We start from the raw sequence: 26,401 nt of genomic DNA, 5'->3' as shown, positions 1-26,401 counted from the left end.
CTTTCACCAGCTCTCTCTCTCCTCCTCCTGCACTGTCTGTCTCTTTGTATCTGTCTCTCAATCTCATGTTTTAATAGCCTGACAAGCCGGGCAGTAATCCTTCCATTATTATTCTGCTGCAGAGAAAGAAGAAGAAGCCGGAGGGGGCGGACAGGGAGCCATTTCTATAAATGAATGTGATTATTGTGCTGAAGGAAGCATGCTTCAGAGACACTGTCTCTGTGTCCAGAGCTCTGCTTATCCAATACTCCAGTATGTGTGTGGACCAGGACCTAAAACAGATCTGTCACATGGCCACAGCCTGATCTGTGGATTCACTGATATGAGAATCATATCTGAGCTGCACTATCAGGCTTCAAACAGTCAGATAACAGAAGGGGAAAGTGGTTTTGTTGAAATCAATATCACAACATTACCCTTCATATTACATATATTGTTTCATGTCACGACAATGTATGTTTCACCAGGCGAAACGTCTTCAAGAAACTGAAACAAGTCCACTTGCCTACGATACAGCACTTAGAATTACCATGACCTGGATGACTGAGAAGCTTTTTTAATATAAATAACTTAGAAACATTAATAAAACAACAGCAGTAACATGATATGATTCTGTTATCACAATATTAAACCTTCAAAAGTCATTTTGAAACATTTCTCAGCTTTAGATAGCGTTTAATGTTTTGTTTTTGTGGCTGTTTTTAGACATTAGATCATCTTTACTCTCTGACTGTCAGATTCAGAATCAGATCAAATCAGTAATCAAATGTAGCAACTTTTAACTAGAGATACGACTAATGATTATTTACATTGTGGATTAATCGTAATCGTTTAGTCTATAAAATGTAAAGAAATTATAAAAAATGCTCATCACCTTTTCCCAGAACTCAAAGTAACATCTTCAAGGTTTCATTCATTCTTCATTTTCTGTCAGAAATGACAACGGTGAGCACAAAAATCCTCACATTTCAGAAGCTGGACCCAGACAGTGTTTGACATTGACAAATGCTTCACGAATTATCAAAACAGTTGCCATGGCAACTAATTTTCTTTGAAGTGACTAATGAATTACTCGCCTAACTGTTGCAGCGTATAAACCCAAGTTTTTCTACCAATCTTTGTTCAGGATCACAAGTCTGAAATATACTGAACATACTTCAGTACTACATCTAAATCTATACCAGCAGCTTGTTCATTAAATAAAGGTGCATGAAATGATGCACAAATAAATCTAGAAAGAAGACAACAGGACACAGAGTGAGAGGAAACTGTTGTCAGCTGTTGTCTCCATGACTGCTTCATGTCGGTGATCTGATCCTCATACGTTGTGTCTCTGTGTGTCTGCAGGCTGCAGATCTTCATACCTGCTGACTGTATGTCTGAGGGCCACCCTCTCAGCCTTCAGCCATGCCTGACGTAAAGCCTCCTCCACCATGTGACTACCCCTCCACCTCCTCCGTCATCGCCTCTGCCGGCTCTCCTGCTGGCCGCGCCTCTCCCCTCGACCTCGTCATAGACATGGAGCCCTGCATCGCCAACCTCCCCCTGTCCCCCGACCCCCTGTCCTCCTTCCCCCGACACAGACCTGGCGTCCCTCACTACCCGGGCCTCCATGGGCCTCCCTACCCGCTCATGGCCCGGTGTAACAGCAGCACTCTGCTTACTAACCTGGGGCTGAGGTACTGCTCCAGCAGGCAGGAGCCTCTGGGGCCGGGGTCAGGTGATGGGCCAGCCCCGGGCTCCTGCAACCACACAGGAGGTAACGGCAGCAGGCCTTACAGGAGTATGGAGAACCTGAACTGGAACACCATGGCAGATCCTGGCCTGTGTGCCTTCAGTGCTGCCCCCTACAGGAGCGTGGACAGTGAGTTTATTTTACGCTACACCTCCAGTACCAACTGGTGTGGCGGGCCTCCTGATGGAGCTGTGGTGGGGGCTCATGGACTGGTACCCAACCCAGAGAGCCTGGCCTTTTACCCCAGACATGGGCTTCCCAGGAAGGACCTGCCACTCTTCCCTCAGCTGCTGTTTCCAGGGGGTGTCGACGAATGGGATGCAAGGAAGGGCCTGAGGGATAAACTCCGCCTCCAGAGTGCACGGTCATCAGTTGAGCCTCTGAAGCCCCTCCCATTACGGCCTCAGGTGAACCCAGGTGCTGCTCCAATTGAACGGGAGGGTATGCATCACGTGAATGGGTCCAGGCCGCTGTGCACGATGCGCCTCACAAGCCCTGAGGAGATCAAGCAGGAGGTCCTGAGGCGCCTGCAGCTCCGACGCCAGAACAGCAGTCCCAACCTGGCTGGGAGCAGCTCCCCGTCCAGCCCCAGAGTGGTGAAGACGTCCTACACCACAGACAACATCACAGGTAACGGGAGTGATTCCGCATCAGAGCGCTGCAGACCTCCTGTGGGACGCCTTCACATCCCCACGTTTGAGGAGTTTAAGAGGATGAGGCAGAAGGAGGGAGAGCAGAGCAAAGAGTCCACAGCCGGTTCTGTGGTTTCTGGAACATCTGCGGCTGAGCTGCCGCAGGAAGCAGGAGCATCAGACAGTAACAACCCTCCTCCTGATCGGACTGTCCCTCAGACGAACTCTAGCGGAGGACACAGGGAGCAGCAAGAAGACTCTGTGGAGGTGGCGGGAGACATGAGCAGAGGTGAAAGGACATGCAGCAGTGGTGACACCTCCTCAGAGAGACCTCCCTGTAAAACCAGCACGTTATCTCCAATCCGCACAGGCCCGTCTCCACGCTCACCTCTGCAGCCCCTGGCCAGCTCCGCCCCGGAGAAAGCCTCTGCTGCGTGGGGAGAGGATGGGAGCAGCAGGCGGAGGAGAAGCAGTCTGGAGCCAGCTGGGTCGGTCCCCTTCCCGCCCAGCAGGGAGAACTGGGACCGTCCCTCCAGCTGCTGCCCGGCGCTCCTTCTGGAGGGGACAGACCTGTCCAGCTACGGAGCCAAGATCTACAAGATGAAGGACGGCCTCATCGGCTCCGCCCTGGACCTCATCAAGAAGAGGTGGGTCTGGGAGGAGAGGGGTGTTAATCACTGTCCTTTGCTGAAGTCAAACTGATTATATGACAGTGCTGAAATACTGAAAGTCCTGCATTTAAACTTTTAGGATCATACTGTTTGACTTCTTTTGAGTATATAAAGGAAAAAAGTCATTGTATCATATTTACATTATATCAGTGAAGTGCCATTCATTGTGTGTCATTGGGGAAACTTAATCATTAATCAATCAATCAATCAATCAATCAATCAATCAATCAATCAATCTTTATATCTATATATCTTTATATCTATATCTATTTGTATAGCATCAATTCACAACAAAAGTCATCCCGTGACGCTTTTCAAATTGAGCAGGTCTGTTTCCTTCGTCTGCCATGTTTCAGTGTCATATCATTTCAGACGTCAACTCGGCAACTAGTGTGCCAAAATCTTCTCAGACTTTCTGAGTTGTTGTTCTGACTTGAGAGGGCATTCACGTGAATTTTCCCTGTTGGAAATCCATTTTTCCAATAATCCCGACAACACATGAACGCACTTACCAATACTTACCTTTACCCACTCAGCCATTATATAATTGACACATTACTCATGATTATTGATTAAAAATCTTGTGTACAGTCATCACTACAGTATTGTTATAGTATTGATATCGAGGTGTCTTGTCAAAAAATAGTGACATTTGATTTTGTCGCAGAGTCGTAGCATTCATGAAATCAAAAACCGTGTTATTTATATTAATGGATAGTGTTTTTTTTTATCACTGCAGGCCTCTATGCTTCTTTAATCTCACACTCTACTAAATTTAAGAACAAAATATTGTACTTTTTGTTAAGACTTTTTAATTTATACTTAAAATTGGGACTTTACACACAAATGATAATGAGCATTTAAAATACAATCTTTTTTTTATAACCATCCAGCTGTAGTAGAAATGTGCTCCACCTTCAGCAGCTACAACAGTAACATGTTCTCTACATGCTGCATCAGTGAAAACTTACACCTAACATTATGTTTGAGTTGTGCCTCCTGCTGTCCAAACACACCAGCTGTGTGCTCAGGTGTATAGTGTAGCAGTCACCATGTTGCTGCCACTTACTGGCCTGGAGTGCAACTTTCCACATACAAACTTCAATATGTTAAAACACATACTGGCCTCAACACATCCACTGATACGATATGTGTAAAGTAACTTGACATAATGAGTACTTTTACTTTTGATACTTATTAACAGTCTGCTGGTAACACTTCTGAACTGTAAGTACAGCCCAAACAACGTTGGATTTTTGAGGCCGATATCATTTTCAATATTGATCTAGTTCTTAAAAATCAAACAGAGATGATCAGCTAAATTCCTGTTTTCACATAAACACAACATTCAGAAACATTTTTGATAAGGATCCCTTGCATTCTACTTAGTAGTGTACAATTTTAACGTAATTTTGTATAACTTATATGATCAACACACACATGTGAATCTGAATACTTCTCCCCTCACTGCGTGGATCAAACCTGCTCCAGTTATCTCTGATTTATATCTGTTGTCTCTGTTTCACAGTGAGACCTGAGTAATTTATCAATCAGCATATCGTTTTTAAATCCAGTTAATCTTTTCTGATGGTGAAGTCAGATCATCTGAGCCATGTAGCAGCTCTCGGTGGAGGTGTGTGTGTGTTTATTAGTGGAGTGTGTGTATGTGCGTCACAGTGCCAGAGCATTGTATGGAAGTGTGAGTCCATCTGTTTAAGCGTGCGTGTTTTGTGTGTTATCGATTTATCTCAGTTATTGTGATAACAGCTGTCGGAGCTAACAGGGTTGGCTCTGCAGACGAGACTGTGGGCGAGAGGCTGGCATGAAGCCTGACAGACGGAAGACTGGCACCGTCTCTCTCTAACTGTCAGCTGTTGGCTGAATACATGCAGGCTTCAGTCCACTGTGGTTCATTCTGATCAAGGACAAACAGGAGAAGGATGTGTTTTACAGCTCCGTGGGGTCGTTTGGGGCTAGGCCTTTGTACAGTGTAAATATTAGAGCCTGAACACAGAAGAGCTGCTTGATTAGGCCTGTTCAAGGATATAAACTCCACCCCCTGCAGAGAGATGGGAGATATAGACGATATCTTTCCCTCCCTGTCAGGACTTTCCACTGACTGTCGCTCCTTTGTCTGCGCTGCTGAAGGGATGATGGATGTCTGAGGCACTGCTGCGTGAAGGCAGCAGAAAATAACTGCTCTGTGTGTGTTCAATACGTGACAGTCCTGAGCTGCAGCTAAAGGTTAGCCTTACACTGTATCTTATCTATATATCCATTATGGAACAAGCATATAAAAATAGCATAAAAAATAAGAAAAATCTATTTAATCTGTGGAGAAAGTCCAAATAGTCTATATTCGACAATACATGCTGATATTTTTTCATTAGCTGTGAAAATATAATAAAAAATATACATTTTTATATAACATTGGTAATATACTGTATATCAGTTGATATATTAGATAATACATGGTAAGCATATTATTAAATCTATATTTTAGTACATATAAAGATGGTCATAATTTAGAACATAAGCCATGTTACCTCTTCATATCAGTGTAATATTTAATACAAATTTAAAAATATTGTCATAACGTGTAATTGACGCAAATAATGAAGAAACAAGCTAGAGTGACCAACATATATGGAAAACATACTTCTCTTACAGCAGGGTAGCCTATCCAGTGGTGAAAATGGCCGATGTGATTCTTCGAATTGCTTCTTTCAACAAAGAATAACATGTATCGCCCGCTAGCAGGTCTGTGAGGCTGCCATGCTATCATCAGCGTGCTAACATGCTGATGCTAAGCAGGTGTAATGTGTAGCACGCTTACCATCTTTGCTAACATTTGCTAATTAGCACAAAACACAGATTTTAGTTTGTTGTCTGTTTTCTGTTTGCAGTGACAGAGGACACATTTAAAGGTGCAGTGTGCAGGATTTAGAGGGATCTATTAGCAATAATAGAATATCAAATTCATGATTTTGTTTTCATTTGTGTAAAATCACCTGAAACTGTGGCGACCCTAACTTACTGTGTTTTTGTTACCTTAGAATGAGCCTTTTTGTATCTGGAGAGGGAGCAGCTCCTCTTCCACACAGTCCACCATGTTTCTACAGTAGCCCAGAAAGGACAAACCAAACACTGACTCCTGAGAGGGTTTTTCATGTTTTTGTGTTTTTAGATGTAACTACATCCTCCTCACTGGCCCTTTTAAGAAGCTAGAGTGTTTTGCATCGTGCTCGATCAATCACTTATACGATTTATTGATCACCAGATTGTTGATCAGTCGTCTCCCCATCGATTTTCTCCACTAATCATTTGAGCACTGCTGCAGCTCCCTCTTAGAGTCCATTGACGCTCCGGCAGCTCACTTTCCACGCTGTTTATCCCAGGTGGATTCATCTTTAATGTTCAAAAAGCACCCAGAATGCACCACACTGAGCTCCTCCAGTGATTTAAATGTGACTCGAGGCTCTGTGAATGTTTTAATACTTGAAGATTAATTAATTAAACATGACGGTGTTCTGTGTGATGTCTGCACCCTGAGGTATTTGACTTCCAGCAATAAGTCTCTTTGTTTGAGTTTATCATGCAGCCAAACGTGCACACAAAGCATAACACAGCTCTAGTTGCATTATTACAGCAGTATTTATATTATTACACCTGGGAGGCTTGAATAGAAATGAACCAGCCCTGCTGAGTTAACGGTATACTGCAGCAGCAGCAGCAGCAGGTGTGTATAGTGTGCAGAGGGAGGTGTGTGTCCACTGGAGCATGTTCTGTTTAGTCTTCCTTGTTCGATGCACACACTGATAAATATATTGAATTCATCGCAGTGATATATGCATCAGCGAAAGTGACAGCGGGCTAATTTCAGCGTCACATTGTGCCGTGTTAAGCGGTGATCTATCACAGACACACTGTCCTGATGAATGAAGCTGCAGGTTATTACGTCTCATGCATCATCCGCTGTGTGACAGTGACTCCGTGACGGAGCCTCCTTTAATGACACTCTGTCCAACGCTTAGAGCTGCACCCTCAAAACTGAAGTCATTATATCGGCCCAGCTTTCACCTGCTGTGTCGATAACATGTTTAATACAAACAGGTTTAATATGAAAAACATGCACGAGAAATGATTTTAGCAGTGTTCAGCAGTCTGACTGGTTTGTGACGGAGAGAGCTCAGAAGGGACCCAGTTATGTAAGAACCATTAGAATAATGAGACCTCATGTAAAGCCACCACCATATCAGAGGACACAGAACTGCAGATCAGACTGCGAACAAGCCATTAACGAGTGGATTGACTGTATTAAGTTAATTGTAAAGTCATTTAGCAAACAAGTATGCTAATATTCTCTGATTCCTGCTTGTCCAATATGATCTGATGATTCCCTCTGTGTTGTACCAAAGTAAATAGAATATCTTTGGACTGATAGTCAGACAAAACAAACTAACTGAAGATGTCTCTGTGATGTTTTTTTTTACTAAATTCCAACATTTCAAAGACTTGAACATGTATCAATTAATGAAAAGAGTTGTTGACACATGGTCGATGTGGCTACAGCCCATTTTAAATAAAACAATAAGAAGCAGAGACAAAGACGATCCAAAGAGTCTCCACAGTTACAGCAGCAGTCTGATGATTGACAGCTAGTCGGTACACTGAGTTCAGGATCAGCTTCACATGTAGGTATATGTGCTGTGGGGAGTCAATATTTCAGGACTTTACAGCCTCAGACACTGTTGAGAGTCTGTTCTGGGCTGTGACCCCTGGGCCTATTAAACCTGCTGAGCCACAAAGTGCTTTAATTTGAATAAAGATACAATCATCTCTGAAACTGCTGGAACCAGGGTTTATTTTCTTGCAGTGATATTATATTAACGCTCATGCCTGCTGGACCGTGAAGCTCACCGTGTTTGAAAAACATAATCGATAGACTGGATATACTGTAGGTGGCTGGTCCTGTTGTTAATGATGTCTGAAGCAAAATGTAAAGAGGCGTGCATTATTTTATAGCTCAGGTAATCAATATGACTACAGGTAATGTGAGAGGAGCCCACTGGGAATTAGTAGCTGTTTGTAGCCTCTTTTAGCTCATTGTTTCGGTTTTGATGGCACGGTTGCTGTTCTGCTGAGCCTCAGTGGCTTCACAGGCAGCAGGCAGCTCTGATAAAGTGGACACCCACCCAGCACCGAACAGCAGTGTGGTGAAGAACGTGGAACATAAAGCTGTTAAAGAACAAAGTATTTTCTCAGGGGGATGGTGAAGTCGTTTTTCAAATGGAAGAATTTTCAAAATCCTTTTTTGTCCTGCTCATCTTTTAAATTTTGGTTTCCTCATGTTAAATGTCTCTTGCTGACAAAATCCAGACGAGAGAATACAGATGTTGATAATAATGTTATGTTGTCTAAGTGTCCTACAAGTATTATTGTGTATTCACAGCAGCAGCAAGTGATTTACAGACTTTCTTCGCTGTGATATTTGCTTTTTCAGGTTCTGTAAGCATTAAATGTACTTAAGTATGATATTTAGGATTTTTCTGACAATCTGATTCCATGTTTTTTAATCTAGTTGTTAATAAAATAAATTAGTCTATAAAATATGCTGCTGTGGATCTGATGCAACATGAAAGTAACTAGTAACTAAGTTAGTAGAAGCAGAAAATGGAAATACTCCAGTAAAGTACAAATACCTCGAAATTGTACAGTACTTGAGAAAATGTACTTAGTTACATTCCGTCAGTGCATAGATGCTCCTGCTCCGCCCTGTGATTGGTGGAGGTTTTACCCGCAGCCTGATAAGGATGCCTGCAGGCATCACTCAGGGCTGTAAAAACCCTGGAAACTCCTGTGGACATTTTCCCAGTGAATATGTTGATTGATGATTATGATATTTTGTGATATTTTGTTTGCTAGATTATTATAAAGATATAACTGCAGGAAACAGCATTCTCACATTTGCCCCTCGTGGAGGCCAAAACAAAGCTAAAAGGAAATTTGATATTGGACTTATATCCATTAGGTAACCGAGGACAACACTCCAAATGATTGAACATGTGGTTTTGTGCCTGCTTGATTTTCACCATAACAACTTTATAAGGTATTATCATGTGTGTTGCGGTGTTCGTCTGCCCCCTTGTGGCCAAAAAAATGTATAATTGCAGCTCAAATTAAAATCCTGAGACGAGTCTGCCTCAGACTTGCTCAGATTTGTGTAGTTTTTGGTAATTTTGTGATGCGTGTCAGCAGTAGAGAGACGGGGCAGGAAATGATGTGGAGAGATCATCAGCAGTGAGTTGAACAAAGGTCCCTGGTCAGCTGGCTAATGGTTGTTCATGGTCAGCGGCTTTTACTCTGAAGGCTCACCACTTCCTTCGACTTCTTGTCTCTGCTGTGTGTTTTTCATGTTCTCTTACAAATGCATGTAGAGTCCCTGCAGGCAGGCTGTGGTCTGTGTACATGGATGTGTGTGTTTCAGTGTGTAGCACAGTGTGTGTGTGTCACAGCCGGTGTGCTTTCGTGGGTTGTCTCAGATCACATGCTGGCTGTGTGCTGCAGGAATGGATCCACACATACAAAAGAGTGAAGGAAGAATCTGATCTGTGTTTGTGTGTTTGTGTGTGTGTGTGTGTGTGTGTGTGTGTGTGTGTGTGTGTGTGTGTGTGTGTGTGTGTGTGCAGGCAGTGTGTGTCCCTTAGGTCCGAGGGTTCAGGCGTTAATGTCCGATGATGTGTCTAATTGCTGGGAGGGAGGAGGGCGGGGAGGGGGGGGGGGGCATTGATTTGGGTGTTTTGGGGGATGATGGAGGAGGGGGGGTGTGGCAGGGACAGAAGAAGAAACAGCAGGAAGCAGAGTGGCATGTGAGCTGGAGAGGGAAGAGTGAGGTGGAGTGAATGACGGATGCTGTGAGGAGGAGAGAGGAGGAGAGAGCTCTGCTTGAATTACAATGAATCCCTCCTCTCCTTCATCTCATCTCCCTCCTCTGGCTTTCTCTCTTCATTTCCTTCCTCTCTCCCACATCCTTCCCTTCCTTCTCTTCCTCCCATTCTTTCACTCCCCCTCTCCTTGCCTTCCCTTCCTCCCCTCGTCCCTCCCTTTCACTCCCCCTCCTCCCCCATCCCTCTCTCTCTCCCTCTGTAACGCCGTCTCCTCTTCTCTCCACCAGCTGCAGTGCAGAGATCTCCGGCGAGGCCCCCGTCAAGCTGTCAGGTGACCGGGACGGAGGCTGTGACATCACCGCCCCCTCGACCGACTGTCAGCCCTCCGCCGTTGCCATGGCAACGTCGGCAACAGCCTGCGGAGCCGAGGCTGGCGACGAGACGCCTGCAGGAGGAGGAGGAGAGGAAGCAGGAGAATGCGTAAGGATTCTTTCTCATTTTCTTTCCTCTTTTCTGTCTTAAACGTGTCGTCTGTGCTCGTCTTCGCTCGCCGCTCGTCATCGATGCTGCGTGGTGCACAGACACACACAGATCTATTGGTATTCAAGGATGACTGGGACAAGCAGGGGGACTGCGACACACACACACACACACACACACACACACACACACACACACACACACACACACACACACACAGACACACACACACACATACACACACACATCACTCACACACACTGATGCAGAGGTATTTGTTGAGGCGAGCATGCAGCGCTCTGTCTTCAGCAGCAGGTCGACGTCTGACGATGCAGTAAAAGGAGGACCGAGCCCCCCTCATGCAGCTGGCTGCTGGTAGCTCAGCGCCTCGTCCCTGCTCTCTGCTGCCTGCAGCCTGACACCAGCCTCAGCTGCAGAGAGCATTCTGCTCCTCTCTGTGCATCTGCAGAACAGAGGACTGACATGGAGGCTGGAGGTGCTTTAGAGAACAGATGTCGAGGTGCGTTCGCTTCTTGCTTTCCTTCATTTTGGTGATTCCACAATGGAGCCTGCCTCTGCACTCCCAAAGTAAGAGCTGCAATGTGATAATTCAGCCGATCATGAATTATTCTCCTTCATTTCACCTGATTGCTGCAAGCTGTGTTTTCATGTTGTTTTCTGCTACAGAGCGATGAAAACCTCTCACTCCTCTGGAGCTGTTAGCTGTCAGAGAGCTGTCAACATTTTGGGAGGTGATCTTTGATGTAAAGCCAATATCACCAGATGCAGAGGATGAGGGTGATGTCTCTGGGGTGAGAGGTCAGGTGTCATAGCGATGACCTTTGAACTGTCCACTTGAGGTCAACTCTCAGGGGCTTGATGGACCCTAAAAGGATTTTTTAAATCTACATGAGGAGTGTTTGTCCATCCAGAAAGCTGCAGTGTGTCGGGGAATTCCTCGCTTTACCTTAAAAGAAAGAAAGAAGCCAGGAGCAGCTTTGAATTGTCACTCGGGGATGTTTCTTGTCTTTGAGGCCGGCTGGTTTTTAAGATGTGATCAGAGCAGATTTTTGGATGTGTGGCCTTGTTGTGTTTAGAGCCTGTTACAGGACTTGGCAGACGATTAGTGCTGCATCTCAGTATGAAATTTGGATTCTTGTCAGTCGTACAGCGGGGATCAGACAGATAACCAAGATGTGTTATGTAATGATGTCATGGCAGCGAACATGTTGACACTGAGCTCACACAGATACATCAGCTGTGATTTCTCCCTTATCATCATTCTCACCTCATCTCCTCCGAGAGTTGTGCCCTTTTTCATCTGTTGCTATAGCAACGTGAGCGTTTGATTGACACACGTGTCCTTCCAACCGGCAGCACACCGGTCTGGGCTGCAGGCGCTCCAGCTCGGACGCAGCCTATGAGCTGGCTGAGACGGTGAGGGCGCAGCGCGAGTGCCGTCTCCGGCCCCACTACAGCGACCCCATGCCAGCCGACGCCTCCAAGCGCAAACAGCTGGAGATGAAGATCGCTGCAGCCGCCCGACTCCACAGCCACCGGAGAGACCGCGACAGAGACCGAGACAGAGACAGTGGTGAGTACAGGAAACATGTGTGGACATGTTGGACTCTGTGTTTTCATAAGACTAGGAAGAATACAAAGCTCAGGGCCGAACAGTCTCTTACGTAATTAAAGATAGAAAATGTTATGCATCTGGATTCAAACTGCATCAAAACATGTAGACAGTAATGCTGATGTGATGATGGTCAAAATACTTAAGACCCATCCAGGAAAAAAAAAGATGACTTTAATACAATCTGAGTCAGTTAGAATGACTGTAACTGATGCCCCACATATTAATAAACGTATGAAAGAGTTCGCCAAGTGAAAGACCTCGCTGGCTTCACCGAATGTGTTCTGTAACAAGTTTGATGGAGGTTGGTGTTCAGGAGGAGAAACATTCACTGTGGTGGACGAGCTGTAAAGGTTTGAGATGAACTAGGCCTTCACTGAAATATTTGACTTGAAGCCTAACATAGACAGAAAAGACCTGATGGCTCAGGAGTCGTACAACAATGATGTAAAGTCCTTTGTAAATGGTACCATGGTTATCACTTCATCAAGACTCATTCAGCCAGTAGTCATTTGGTGATCCTTAACTTTCTACAAAACTTTACTAAACTCCAGAGCTCCAGTGATCTAGTACTACATTTCCCATGATCCAACAGCTTAGCGTGTTTTTGTTAGATCAGACAAACAATGGTGTCTTTCAGACTCCACACCTCCAGTTTGTACCACAGTCTTATTACCTCTCACATGAGGTCAGGTTTGTTCCAGTCTCCACTTGTTGGTTGGTTTGTCAGCAGGATTACAAGACTACTGAACATAATTTCATCAAACTTGGACAGAGGATGTGTCTCACACAGAATAGACCCCAATCATTTTTGATTTTCAGCTCTGGATAAAGGAACAGATCCAGCAGTTGCATCTCACCCCCAACTCATCAAATATTGACACTTGGTGGCCGATCCTACCTACCAACCCAACACATCAACAATCAACTTTCTTACAAACTGGACCTATAATGCATGGATCTTGATGAAACAAATCAGGTGTATGAAGGTGGCTGGTATCTATGAGTTAGTACAGACTGATGGCAGACCCAAATATAAATCAGTAGTTGATTTAAATATGTTATTTCATATTGGATTAGACTTGATTGAATTAAAGGGGAGTGTAGGGCCTTGGCAAGGTATGCACTCTACTGAGCGCCATCCAAGTTGTTAAAAGGTGACGTCTCCAAGCCCAAACTACAATTGCTGTGATGTATTCACTCCTGAAAAGCCAGAAAAAGACAACTTTAATCACGACTGTTACTCCGTGTGAAGCGCAAAATGACTTTGATATGTAAAATTGGTGGAGTGCCCCTTTAAGTGATTTTAAAGATGTGCTGCTCCAGAAGCATAAAGGTCCAAAGAAAAAAAACAAAACATAATTTCTTTGCCAGAGGTTGTAACCATGTTTAACTACACACTGTTATTCTGAATATGACCATATTCCAGACGATCCATTTTGATTTAGGCCTCATTCCAAATGTTGCATCTTCTGACTAAGACATGTGGGATGTGCCCGCGTTATTCAGGTTTATGGAGCATTCTTTGGACATGGATACACTAAGTTGGAGTATTTTTGCACAGTCTTGCCTTTTTACAGTCAGCCTTGTGTGTCGCCGAGCCAACTGCAAGATTAGGATGCATGCAATCAATCAATCAATCAACCCATCTTTATTTGTATAGTGCCAGTTCACAACAGAAGTCATGTCATGGCACTTTGCAAATGGAGCAGGCCTTGTCTAACTCTTAAAAATTTGTAAGGACACTTTTCTGATCAGAAGGATCATTCTTTTAAGGATGGTTAAAAGAATGGAAGGGAGGCTGTGTTGGAGGACACATGGCTGCATGTAAACAGGAATATTCATGTTCATCAGCAGCGTAAATATCTTAATAGGACTATTGTATTTTTCAGAATAAGGTCATGAAAAAATAGCAGCCCACACTACTCCAAAGTTTAAACATATTTGGTGGGTGCAGGGAAGTGGCTGGATTAAACAAGGAACAGAACTCAGATACTCTCAGAGAAAAAGAATCTTCCGAAAAAGGCTTAGTGCTGAAACACATTCATTTTTCTGTCCACAGTAAAACTTAGATTATTTCTCAGAGAGTGCTGGAGTTTTGATCCTTTCAGGATAAGGACACAATCAGAATATTTTGTCACTTTCCTATTAACCACTCAGCCACTTCTGTTCAGAGTCCTGGGCAGTACGATCTAAACTCAGAACACGTTCACACATGGACACACAACAGAACAGGCTGGGACTCCAGCTTGTTTCAGGTGTTCTGACCTGATGCTTCCTTCCTGTGGAGAACTACATCCAGCCCTCCCTGCTCACAAATATAATTACAATTAATATAATTACACAAATCCATGTGCTCATTACATCTCCAGCACCTCACCAGGGAGCTGAATTACCCTCTATCCTGAGTGAACCTCCAATTGAACCTGTTTTTTTAGACATTAACGCTGTGAAGACCGGCATGTCATGCTTGTCTCTGACTGCTGTGGCCTTTGCACTCAGTCCTAACCCCCCACCTAACACACACACACACACACACACACACACACACACAGTTCCCCTGCTAATTCTGAGCTCTCTCCTGTCAACAGCGGCTCTCGGTCTCTGGCCACAGAGTGTCATTCAGTATGACATATGCTAATGATGAGCTTGTTGGATAAAACCAACACTGACTGAAGTCTTTACCAAAAATATCTGGCGCCTACACACGAATGCATCGTTTACAGAGCACTTGTGTAATGTAACAATGTCTTAGCAGCTCAGCAAACACAAGTGTGGCTCTGTTTGAACACAGACACACACAGCAGTATTGACACAGGTGAAGTGTCAGACTGAAGGGTGAGGGATCTAATTATTGGAGAAAGATGATATCTGTAATCATTTATTCATTTTGACATGACCAGTAATGGCTGGTAGACGTGTGTGTGTGTGTGTGTGTAAGTAAATCCATAAACATTGTGAGCACCAGTGAATCTGACCATCCTCATCTCCCTCTCCTCAGCTCCAGCAGCCATCCGTGGGCGCTCTGAGCCCCCCGGTGAGGAGCGCCAGGCGGGTCTGGGTGTGACTCGGTCTGGGCAGCACCGCTGGAGCACCATCAGCAGCCTGAGTGCCGACAGCGGGGTGGTGGGCCTCAGCGATGAGCGGGAGGAGGAGGACAGCGAGCCTCGGCGTTACCGCAGAACCCGGGGAGCCGAGGTGGAGCGGGTGGACAGCGGCATCGGCCCGGGTCTGTCCCGCACCTGGAAGAGACCGTCTGCCTCCCTCAGAGCCTGGGAGGCTCAGAGACCCTGTCCAGACTGTGGACTGAGGGACGGGGCCTCCAGAGAGCGAGGAGAACGCATGTGTGAACGCTGCTCCAAGCTGCGCACCGAGCGCAAGGAAGCCATCCTGGAGTTTCTGAACACGGAGTCGAGCTACGGCGAGGACCTGCGCATCATCAAGGAGGAGTTTTACTGCCCCATGCAGAGCGCCGGGCTGCTGACAGCCGAGCAGCTCATTGTGGTGTTCAGTAACGTCCAGGAGCTGATAGACGTCAACGACCGCTTCACCGAACACCTGCAGGACAGCATCGACCAGGCCTTTGACCAGGTGACCTCTCACACACACTCACACAGAGGTAGTGAGGCATGGTTTCATCAGAGTGCCACCGCCTACAGCACACTACAAAGACGTTCATCTTAGCAAAACATTTTTTGACTCCAAAAAGTAAAATTATACTTAAATTATTGAAAGAAAAGATTATTTTAAACTTCTTCAGTTTATTTATAATGCAACACAACCCAAGAGTTCACTCACAAGTATGTAGGGCAGAGCCAGCCTGTGTGAGTCAGACAGAGGGGACTGAGGCTAACTCTGCTTCCACTGGTGGTCTCTGCAGCGTCACTGGGAGTGGTGGAAGAAAATTGAACTTCTGCTGCGTTTTGGACCAATAAGGACCACTACTTGTTGTCATGGAAATGTCCGAGAACAGATTGCATTACAACAGCCTGGATGTTAGGAAAGCATGTACAAGTATCTCAGCTGCTGTTACAGATTGAAATGGGACCGATCCAATTTTAAATAAATGAAAAGGGCAGATTGGAAACATTCATTGTTATTGACATTGAGCTGCAACCATTCTCAATCGAAATTGAATTATTTTTTAAATTCTCTCAAGTCAAGACTTATTTTTCATGAAATTGAAAGTTCATTCACAACCTTGGAAACAGTGGTTGGCAAAGGACAAACGGTTCAGCCTGTGGTGGGATTCTTTGGTCAAACAGTGTTTTAAAGGTCAGAATGAAGTTTAGAAGTCAATTTTTACAGGAATGGTCAAGAAATCCATAATATGCTGCTTCTCACTGCAGAACAGTATCTCGTGTGCACTCCTCTGCTTCGATGTTCACTTTACAGCCGCTGTTCTCTGTAACTGCAGCAATCACCTGCTGTTCATAAACCATTTTATAAGCTGCACTTCCACCCAAACATCAGCCTGCAGCCTCTGAGGCTAAACTCTCATCACTCCCCAATCCCTGCTGTGCTGAGCCGGTGTATCCGTGCGGGCCAAATATAAACTCTGTACATATTCTACATTCACACAAAACCTTTTGGTGGCTGAGCTGATTGTACTGACCGATCTACACATTAAGGGATGACAATGACTTGACCGTTTCCTCTCCTGTGCTCTGACCTCAGGGAGATGACGACCTGCTGACAGTGTACATCGGAGAGATCTTCCTGGAGTTCGTTAACATGCTGCCCGCCTTCCAGACCTACTGCCTGCAGCAGTCCACCTCGGTCAACATGCTCAACACGCTGGAGAAGGAGAAAGAACTGCTCAGGTGCACACAAGGATTCTTCTTCCAGTTGTGTGTGGTGGAGAAGTGACTCTGGGAGCTTTCTCTCGTTCCTGCCACGGCTCTTCTGTATAATTCTTAATGGAAAAGACAGCAGCTTATCACTTATTCACAACAAGTTCTATTTTGAGAGTAGAGCTGCAATGATTCATGTTTTTAGACAGAAGCCCAGCTCAGCCATGACTCAGGCTGTCCTGTGATTCCCACTAATCAACGTTTCAAGAGTTTTGCACAGAATCTCTCTTTTTAACTTCACGTTCTGTTGTTTGTCTTCTCAGAATCTTTCTGGACGTTTCCCAGAACGACAACACGGCACTGCGTCGGATGAACTTGCGCTCCTTCCTCATGGCGCCCCTCCAACGCGTGACTAAATACCCCCTTCTCCTGAGCCGAATCATTAAGGTCACTCCCGAATGTCACCCCGACCATGCACGTCTCCGTGAGGCCAAGAGTCGGGTGGAATCCCATCTGGAGCACATCAACATGAAGACCAAGCAGGAGGGTAACGGAGTCACCTGGTCCCTCCGCTCATTCCGCCGCGACAGCCGCAAAAACCGGGAGGTCATCAATATTGAGATGCGAGAGGTGTCGATGAAGACGGTGGGCTGGGCGAGAGAACACACGCGGTTCGTCATGGAGGGACCCCTCCAGCTGTCCCAGCCGGCAGACGGTCAGTGGGTGAAGAAGGGCAGCAAGGCCCTCAAGTTCCAAAATGTCCAGAGTCTGCTGATGGTGAGGACACAGCGGGCTGGGGAGGCCCCAGGACAGGGCACCGACGTGGGGGCACGTGGCGATCAGGGGGAGGGTGGAGGAGACGGCATCCGAGACGGAGTGCTGGTTCTAATCAAGGACAAGAGCAGCGGGAAGTTCACAGTGCTGAGAGAGCCCATCCGTCTGGGAAACTGTGTGGTGTCGACCGATCCCGACTCTGAGGACACATTCGAGGTGCTCGACATTCGGCGGGAATCTTTTGTTTTCCGCGCATCGGACAAATCTCGCACCCAGCAGTGGTTCCATCAGATCAAGAGGTACGCTCGAGACTTGGGCACCTGGAGGAAAAGACGCAACGCGTTGCCCAACATCATGATCAACACGAACCAGAGCCGCTCCTGAGACTGACCCTCCTACCAACTGCTGTTGCACTGTAAATAACCTGAGTCCTTCTACTGCAAAAACAAAGTGACGACAAGAAGCATTTCTGAGTGACGCCACTGTTACAACCTGTCTGATTTCAGTTTCCCAAAAGATCTTTCTCTACGTCTCTAAGGGTAAGACAAAGATAAAGCACTTTTTTCTCGTGCGCCATACTGTCATGAAATTATGTATGAAGATGGTTAACATTAAAAAAAATATCTGATTATTGGACAACCAAAAAACCTGGGCTGTGCTCATCAGCCTTGATTGTAAAGACTGTTTGCTCTCAGAGGAGGAGAGCTGAGTTTTCAGTAAATAAGGTGTGTCTGTGGAAGAGCATGACTGAACATGACTGACTGCAAAAAGAAAAACTCTAATGTCATTTTTATACCAGACGGTGGGGGTGCTTTTGTTTTTGGTACGCAGAGGTGGTCCAGAGCTTTGTTCAGTGGTTTCTGTTTGTTGTCACTGCCCTCTCCTGTTTGTGCGCCGCCCTCTACTGTACGTTGGCGGTAGAGCAACTTTCACTGCCAGAGATGCAGCTGAGCAGAGCCTCCTACAGGCTGAGCAGACCTCCTGTTTCACTGTGTTTAAACGAGAACGAGCAATAATCTCTGCCAGTTTCAAAACAAGTAGCAGTGGTAATACTGAATATGCATTTAATTTCCTTAAGATCCTCTCTGGTGTTCAGGTGTTCATCCGGCTTCAATCTTTGGAAATGATCTCAGTGCCATGAGAGCAGTTAATGAGAAGTTTAAACAGCATCCTTTTGTGTTAACGTCATGTTACATGGGTACATTTAAACAATACAGTTTAGCCAACTGTGTGTTCAGTCCAGAGTTTCTCAACCCATGCATAGGGCTGCAACAAAGTTAACTGCAATAAATTGAATGAAATTGAAATATGTCACTATTTCTAAATAATCCTATGCCCATGACAGCTGAAAATAAAAATATGCTCTTTTTAAAATTGTCATTAACAGGAAATGTTTGTGGCAGGTTGAAAGACCCCGGTCATGTGACAAACTTGCCTCAAAACACCGGCCCACGCGTCTCGTCCTGACAGTTTGAACCTTGGGTTATTATGTGAGCTAGCGATGAGCTGTTGTGCCTTGGTACTCGATTACTGTTATGCTAAAACACAATGAAGTATTTGCAATCTGTCACAGTAGCATTTCTCTGAGATACGGACTAGACTGCCCTCTGCTGGTACGTGATTGAGATCAATTTACAGACAATATAATTATTCCTCTGACAGTCCCTGGCTGCTGATGATCTGTGATCACCTGATCCTCTCTGATTTTACCCTGTTTATTTATGAAGGCTTTATTTGGTTTAATGCACTTTATTTCTGTAATAAAAGCTCTCCATTAGATCTGCTGTTATACATGTTACAGTCTTGTTTATTCACAGTTCTTCATGTTCGAAGGAACCAGTCTTCAAACCAAAACTATTTATGCCGTTTTCTGTTTGCTATGACGTAGCACTAGAGGAGGTAGTGAATCACTGTGTTCTTGGAGGGCAGGGCTGCTCAACTCCACACCAACACTCGTGTGCTGTCGGAGGACGCTGGTTCAGATGAACTCTGTCAAAATGTCAAAAAAACAAAGACTGCTGAGCTGCAAACGGTTTCCTTCGTTTTCCTCCTTTGCATTTGAAAGACCTGATGTATTATTTCCCCAATGTAATATATTGTGAATTATATTAAAAGATTTTAAACACAACCTCGTGTGTTGTATTTTCTGCCTAATGAAGCTGGAAATGTTGAATGTAGAAACAGATCGACAGGAACTTTCAGTGTCTTTAGGACAGGAACACCGTACACGTGGAACTCATCAGTCAAGGAAACAAAAGCACAAGACGCACTTGAGTGAAAGTGAATTATTTTTTACAAAATACAATCCAGCTCTACGACAGTACAGAAGCAAACAGAAGCGTGGATCATAGAAACAAACCTTAAAGATGTTTCCTGAAGTGGAACAAACATGAGAAACAGTAAACGTGGCATGCACTACATGACATTCTGAGTGTTTCGTCTTCTCTCCAGAGAAAGACTCCTCACACGACACACATATTTATTGGCACTGTTCGGCAAGGCTTCCTTGCTGTTGGGAGAAATTACAAAAAAAAGGAGTCCAAGTAATCACAGAGGAGTTTTTTATCATGTGAAGTGCATCTTTGTCATTTCTTTGGCTCTACCTCTCCTGGAGCCTCATTATAAACATCAGGTTAGGTGCACGCTGGGTGCTGAGAATGCAGTTAAACTGGTTGTTCTCGTCTAATTCTAGATTTAATCACCTGATTGTTGCATTAAATATTTCCTCCATAAATGAGGCTCCTGGATGTCTGTTTGGATGCATCCTAAGAAATCCCACCAGGCATTGACTGATCTGGTGAACAACACAAACACATTTCACCTTTGCTTTTTTTTTTGTTGGTACTCAAACGGGCAGAAACGATAACTCTGCACGTCTGTCTCCTCGAATGATTGAACATCACTAACGCAATTTAAGAAAAACAAGTTGACTGTTACAAATCAAATGAAATGGTCGAAGTAAAACAACATGAATAAGATGAAGCTGAGAACACAGACTTCAAAAATCAGCTACAAACTGAACCTTCGATCTTAAAAGGGTGTTGAGGGTGCTGTCACTGTCTCTGCCACCCTTCTGACAGACTGCCATCCAACATTCACACTCACACAGTCTGTCCTCAGCTGTCGGGGCCTCAGGTACACCCCTGGGTCTTGCGGTCCAGGTGGAGTAAGGTGCAGCAGCCGTGTAGAGGTCCCAGCCCTCCTCCGTCTCCCACAGCCAATCACCACGTCCGAGCTCTACTTGTCCACGCCGGACTCGGGCTCCTTGGCCAGCCCGCGGATGGACAGGTCGTAAACCACCTCCTCGATCTTCTTCACGTCGTACTTGAGGCCGTCGTAGCGCTTCCTCAGCGGGTCGTTCTTCAGGTTGAGCAGGCGGAAACCGGAGTCCAGCTCGTTGATGAAGTTGGAGATGCGGAGCGGTCGGGTGTAGTCTCCTGCTGTGACGCTGTTTACCGCCAACCGTGACTGGAGGAAGACGCAACAGCACCAATTAAACACTAAAGTAATCGGACTACATGCACAAGGTTTCTTTGCTTATCAAAAATTCACTTGATAAATGATTGAAGTGAATCACTAAAGCATGAAAAAAACTACAATTACTGCCTTGTGGTTGTATGTCTCTGCGCACCAGTCAAGTTGTGGTTCACCACAACATTTTTGCAGAACATTATGATGTCACAGTAAAGTTGTCCTTTGACCTTTTCTATATAAGATGTCATACATTCATCATTTTACCCTGTTACACATTTATGTCAAATTTTCCCATTTCATCGTCATCATCATCATGACCTTTGACCTAATTATCATCAGCCCATCCTTCAGTCAAAGTGGACGTTTGTGCCAAATCTGAAATTCCCTGAAGACATCCTCAGATCACAACAACCGACCTGAAAAAAACATCCTGCCCCCGGCTTCAGCTGTCACCAGCACAAAGGCATAAAAACATGCCCTACTTCTACTACAGTTTCCCAGAGCCTGAGGTGACTTCTTTCTGTCAAAGATGCTCAATTTACCCAAAGATTACCGACACCTTACCTGGGCACTGAAGTGCTGCTCCTGGTGACTCATACAGCAGCTACTGAGTTCAACCACAGCGGACTAAAAACAGCACACAGCAGGATACGACTGACAACATTCACCCGTTTACCATCAAAGCCGATCTGATGAAGCTACATGCATAAGATGCAGATGTTTTGGTCCACTGACGATATAAAACTGGGTGAAGCAGTCGATACTGACATTCATGTTTTATTAATGACTTATCATCAAAACGGCAAAAAATGGTTATTAGTTAATTAACCTATTGTTATAACACTAAGTGCTTCCATCAACGTGGATTTACACAGCAGACACGACACTGAGTTATTAGGCACGCCTCATTAAAACTAACCATGACAGGGTTTTCCTCAACATTATGAGACTGAGCGCAGCTCCTGAGCCAATCAGCATGTGCAGCATCAACACTCACACACTAACAGATCTAAAGCTTGTAGTCGGTCCCCAAGTTTTAATTATGAAGTTGTTAGGGTGTTGATTATTCATCTCTAGCTATTCTAATTTAATACACAAAGATATAGAAAGATCAACTGTCTAAAAGGATGTCAAGATGCATATTTATTTTTTTCGTTTCTTAGACCACAAAACTCCACAAAAAATCATAATAACCTGATTATATATTGGGATATTGCTCATTTTCTAGGACTTGGCTGAAAGACGCACCTACAGGTTTGGATATTCACGCCATCGTTCGTCACTGTAGATGTCAAATTGTGAGTTTAATCCTTAATTTTTAACACTTCCATGATGGGACTTTCTAAATGGGACTCGGTAGACGTGTCAATGTGTGATCTAAGCCCACGTTTCTCTCCTGACTCACAGCTTTAATCTGCTACAGCCCAAAACTACATCATGAAGAGTCCCTACAGAGTTCAAGACATGCTAACCTGATGTATGCTTCTATGTTGATGGGTCCAGACAACTGAGGTACAATCACTGTTCATGTAACATCAGAGCAATCACAACAGACTCACCAGTTCACTGGCCATGATCAGCACACCTGCCAGGTAGTCCTCTACATCCAGGTGAAAGCCTTTCTCCCTCACCACCTCAACTGTGGAGTGAAGAGGGAAGAGAAAGAGTGAAGCCACTGTCCTCAGTTACTGTAACACACTGACACACTGACTGGCACCTACTGCCGAGTATCTGGGCCACGTCCTCTCGAGTCACCAGAGTTTCAGTCTCCAGGTAGACGACAAAGGCTGATAGGAAAGCCAAGCGCTGCAGGACAAACCGCCAGTGCTCATGGAACCTTAAGTGAAATCAGTCAGACAAACAGAGGTGAGACACAACTCACCTCTAAGGAAACCCTTACAGTCACATCTCAGAGTGTGTACTGAACCCACCTGTAATACTGCTCCACAGGAAACTTGGTTTTGAGGTCAGCAAGTTGTGTCTTGACCGTGCAGAACAACTCCCGAGCCTTTGTACATTTACTGGGAACTGATGGGAGAGCAGAGAAGGATGAGGATTGTAACGTGTCATTTGGAGAGGCAGACATGATTCAGCAGCAGTCACAACAGTTTCTCACTCTCTTTGAATCCAGATGGCTGGTGGACACTTTGGAGGACTGTAAGTATTTCCCTGGCAGTCTGCTCCAGCAGCTGGACCACCTTACGGATATCCTGCAACAAAGTTCATCATGTATCATTACTGTCTTCATACAACAGCATCTTTTATACTACTTCACTGATTGCTGATAAAATAAATACATGTTAAAATGCTCTACTTTGGCTCTGATGCAGTATGTAATCTGTATAGTAACTAGTAACTAAAGTTATCTAATAAATGGTAGTGGAGTAGAAGTGCAATATGTTCCTCCAGAATGAAGGAGTGGAAGTATAAAGTAGCAGAAGATAGAAATATTCGAGTAATGTTCAAGTACCTCACAAATGTACTTAAGTACGGTACTTGAGTAAATGTACTTAGTAGTTACATTCCACCACTGAACAAGACAGCACTAATTGGACCGTTTTTTAAATGAAGTTAGGGGGAGCGGAGCTAACCTCCAGCAGCCAGAGGAACACGTTACACACAGGACAGTAGGACAGTGACAGCAAGCTTTCAGAGTCCTCCATCAACATGAGACCTGTCCCTACAGACCAGCCCGGTGTAAAACTGTGTGTTGGCGGTACTCCGGCTCTGCTAGCAGCTAGCTAACGATGAGAAGCTAGCTAACAGTGAGAAGCTAGCTAACGGTGTAGCAGCCTGCAGCTGTGTGGCGGGCTCGTTACCTCTCTGACGTCCTGGTCGGCGCTCAGGAAGCCCTGAATGTAACTGAACATCTCGGTCACAGACATTTCTGATCACAGCCAGGCTGCTCCGACGATAAACCGATGAAGAGCCGATGAAGAGCCGTCTGCAGCAAATTCATACAAACATCAACGTGCACGAGACTCCGCCTCTCTGCTTTGTGTGGCGCGGGGAGATGATGTCATCACTTCCCAAGTCATGTTGGGTTCAACATTTCAGTTTGTTTGTTTGTTTGTTTGTTACCGGCACAAGGTGCAAACATGTAAACAGGATACCAGGGGGAATCATAACACACAAGGAATAGAAAATATAAATATAAAAAACAAACAAAGGAGAATTTATTCTTTTAAAAGATACAATTAAAAACATTATACAGAAATATATCAAAAAGATGACTCAACCGATGACTTTAAATGAAATAAAGGTATTCAATTTTAACAGTCGTTTTATTAGTACAATATTTAATAAATTGTAAGTACAGTTCACATTCTTCTGGGAATAAAAGCTTTTTATGGGTATTTATTGTGTTTGCAACATGACCCTAACCACTGCTCCAAAGGTTTAAGTACATATAGTAACATGACACCATAATAAATCCCGTCATGTTTTCGGTGTATGAACAATAACTCTAATTTAATACACAAACCATAGTTGTTTTAATCCATGAACAGAAACTGTGGTGACACACGTGCTGCGGTACCTGATCCACCCTCTAGATGGAGCCAAAGCACCGCACTTCATCACGTTGTCTTCAGGTGCTGCTCGAAAAAAGCAACGCCAAACGCTAAACCGTCACACTCTTGCCACCCCAATCCCTGAGGTTCAAGTTTCACGCAGCGTTTTATTACAGTTGGGGAAGATTCCCGGAGACCAAACACTAATTCACTCCAGACTCAAACGTCCTCCCCCATCCCTGAAGCTGTAAAGAATTAAACATGGCCGTCACAAATATCGCCTCTGTGGGTTATAAGCAGGGCTTCTCAAAGTATTGAATACTACAAATACATTGAGTAGCCTACGTTACCTTTTCTATTTTGAATTACATTAAATGAATTGTAAGTGCCGTTGAATACACAGTGTCGCTGGAGATGACTGACATTAATGTGGCTCATTACCCTGTCTTTGACAGCTGGGCAGAGAAGAGAGAGTCGTGAGTTGTTGCTGCTGAGTTCAAGCAAGTTACACCAAGAACTTACTGACATAATAAGTGTGGTTTCTCCACCTACACACTTTTTTAAAAATAAATAAATAAATAACATGTCTGAGTCAGAAACAGTCCGCCAGGCCCCAAATGTGGCTATTTTCTGTTTGGCGGGAAAATCTCGTCAGACTGACAGTTTGTTCTGAAAGTCATTTCATAAAAACTCTGCTGGTCGTCTCTGTCCTGTTCTTGTGTCGGTTGTCTCCATTCATGTGTCCACGGGTCTGTCCTCCGCTGTCTCTTGGAGGAGACTCACTCAGAGGGACTTCATGGTGCATTCAGGTGCGCGTCTTAAACTCTGAAATCTACAGCGCTTCATACGGCAAAGGTGTGACAGGAACGTAATGCTGCGTTCATATGCACCTCATAAACTGTACTGAAATGGCCGCGAAGATCGTTTAAAATGGGAAAGTTTCATTTTTTTCCTTCTTCTTCTCCTCAGTTGAAAACACAGGCCTACATCTGTTATAACTTTCTTGTTCTTTCCCTACAGCTCTTTTAATAATTATATGTTTAAAATAATATCCTGATAATATCCCATGCATTCTGCATAGATCTATCAAAAGTCTGTTAAACAAAAAAATCTCATTAAATTGCTATCAGCAAATTCAACCGTTTTCTCATACAGCAGGTGCCCCAAGTAGCCTGTGATGTTAAAGTCGTGTTACGGCAGCATTTTGAGACTTGAGATGTGAAAGATGTGATGTTAATTAATTTAAAAAATTAAATGTTATCTTGTTATTGCCAACCTCTGACCTTGAATAAAAATCAGATGCAGACCTTTGAGGAGGAGAACTCCTGGTTATGGCAGAGTCAGAATTCTTTCTTTTTGTTACCATTTATTTAGACTTATTCTAAACAGTAGGCCTACTGGAGGCTTTGCTTTGGCTCTAGTGAGCTAAAGATTCGCTGAAAAAGTGCAAATAAATCTTATATCGAAACTACTCATCTGTATGGAAGCCCATTTCTGACCAAAAAAAAGTTTTTAAAAAAAAGAAAAAGAAAAAAGAAAACAGATTAAAAAGATTAAAAAAACTTAAATTCCAACAATAAGACAAACTTGCGACTTTAAAATGTAAAATTAAGAATCATAATCTAATCATACAAACCAACATCATGACTTATTAACTTATTATTATTACTTAGATCATCATAAGTATTTTTATTTTAAATAGTAGTAGTTTTGTTGAAGAAATGTTAATGAGCAGAGAAAGATCTTCATTGGCTGATTTTTTTTTCTGCCTAAACAAACTAAATAAACAAACTCTCTTTGTTTTCACGAC

The 26,401-nt window shown here is 44.3% G+C and overlaps 2 protein-coding genes across 5 annotated transcripts in view; one reads left to right on the top strand and one right to left on the bottom strand.

Annotated features, from left to right (window-relative positions):
• The window catches only part of arhgef49 (Rho guanine nucleotide exchange factor 49), a 65,213-nt gene extending 45,480 nt beyond the window's left edge, over nucleotides 1–19,733 (top strand). For all 4 annotated transcript variants that reach the window (XM_084362475.1, XM_084362477.1, XM_084362476.1 and 1 more), the window contains 6 exons: nucleotides 1,348–3,014; nucleotides 10,213–10,405; nucleotides 11,783–11,999; nucleotides 15,040–15,629; nucleotides 16,716–16,861; nucleotides 17,155–19,733. In XM_084362475.1, the coding sequence (XP_084218601.1) occupies nucleotides 1,408–3,014; nucleotides 10,213–10,405; nucleotides 11,783–11,999; nucleotides 15,040–15,629; nucleotides 16,716–16,861; nucleotides 17,155–17,989 (3,588 nt within the window). In that variant the 5' untranslated portion in view covers nucleotides 1,348–1,407 and the 3' untranslated portion in view covers nucleotides 17,990–19,733. The remainder of the gene's footprint in view (nucleotides 1–1,347; nucleotides 3,015–10,212; nucleotides 10,406–11,782; nucleotides 12,000–15,039; nucleotides 15,630–16,715; nucleotides 16,862–17,154) is intronic.
• Nucleotides 19,734–19,875: 142 nt separating this feature from the next.
• Nucleotides 19,876–24,078, bottom strand: tsn (translin). The gene is made up of 6 exons (XM_084362479.1): nucleotides 23,899–24,078; nucleotides 23,196–23,289; nucleotides 23,011–23,107; nucleotides 22,801–22,916; nucleotides 22,639–22,718; nucleotides 19,876–21,073 (listed from the first exon to the last, which is right to left on the bottom strand). The coding sequence occupies exons 1-6, from the start codon at nucleotides 23,962–23,964 to the stop codon at nucleotides 20,843–20,845; spliced, it is 684 nt and encodes a 227-aa protein (XP_084218605.1). The 5' UTR covers nucleotides 23,965–24,078; the 3' UTR covers nucleotides 19,876–20,842.
• Between the last annotated feature and the right edge of the window lie 2,323 nt (nucleotides 24,079–26,401).

This window comes from Pagrus pagrus (assembly GCF_965226575.1).
Source record: "Pagrus pagrus genome assembly, chromosome: 9".
Lineage (NCBI taxonomy): Eukaryota > Metazoa > Chordata > Actinopteri > Spariformes > Sparidae > Pagrus > Pagrus pagrus.
Note: the sequence above shows the minus strand (reverse complement) of the source record. Positions and strands in the feature narration are given on the sequence as shown.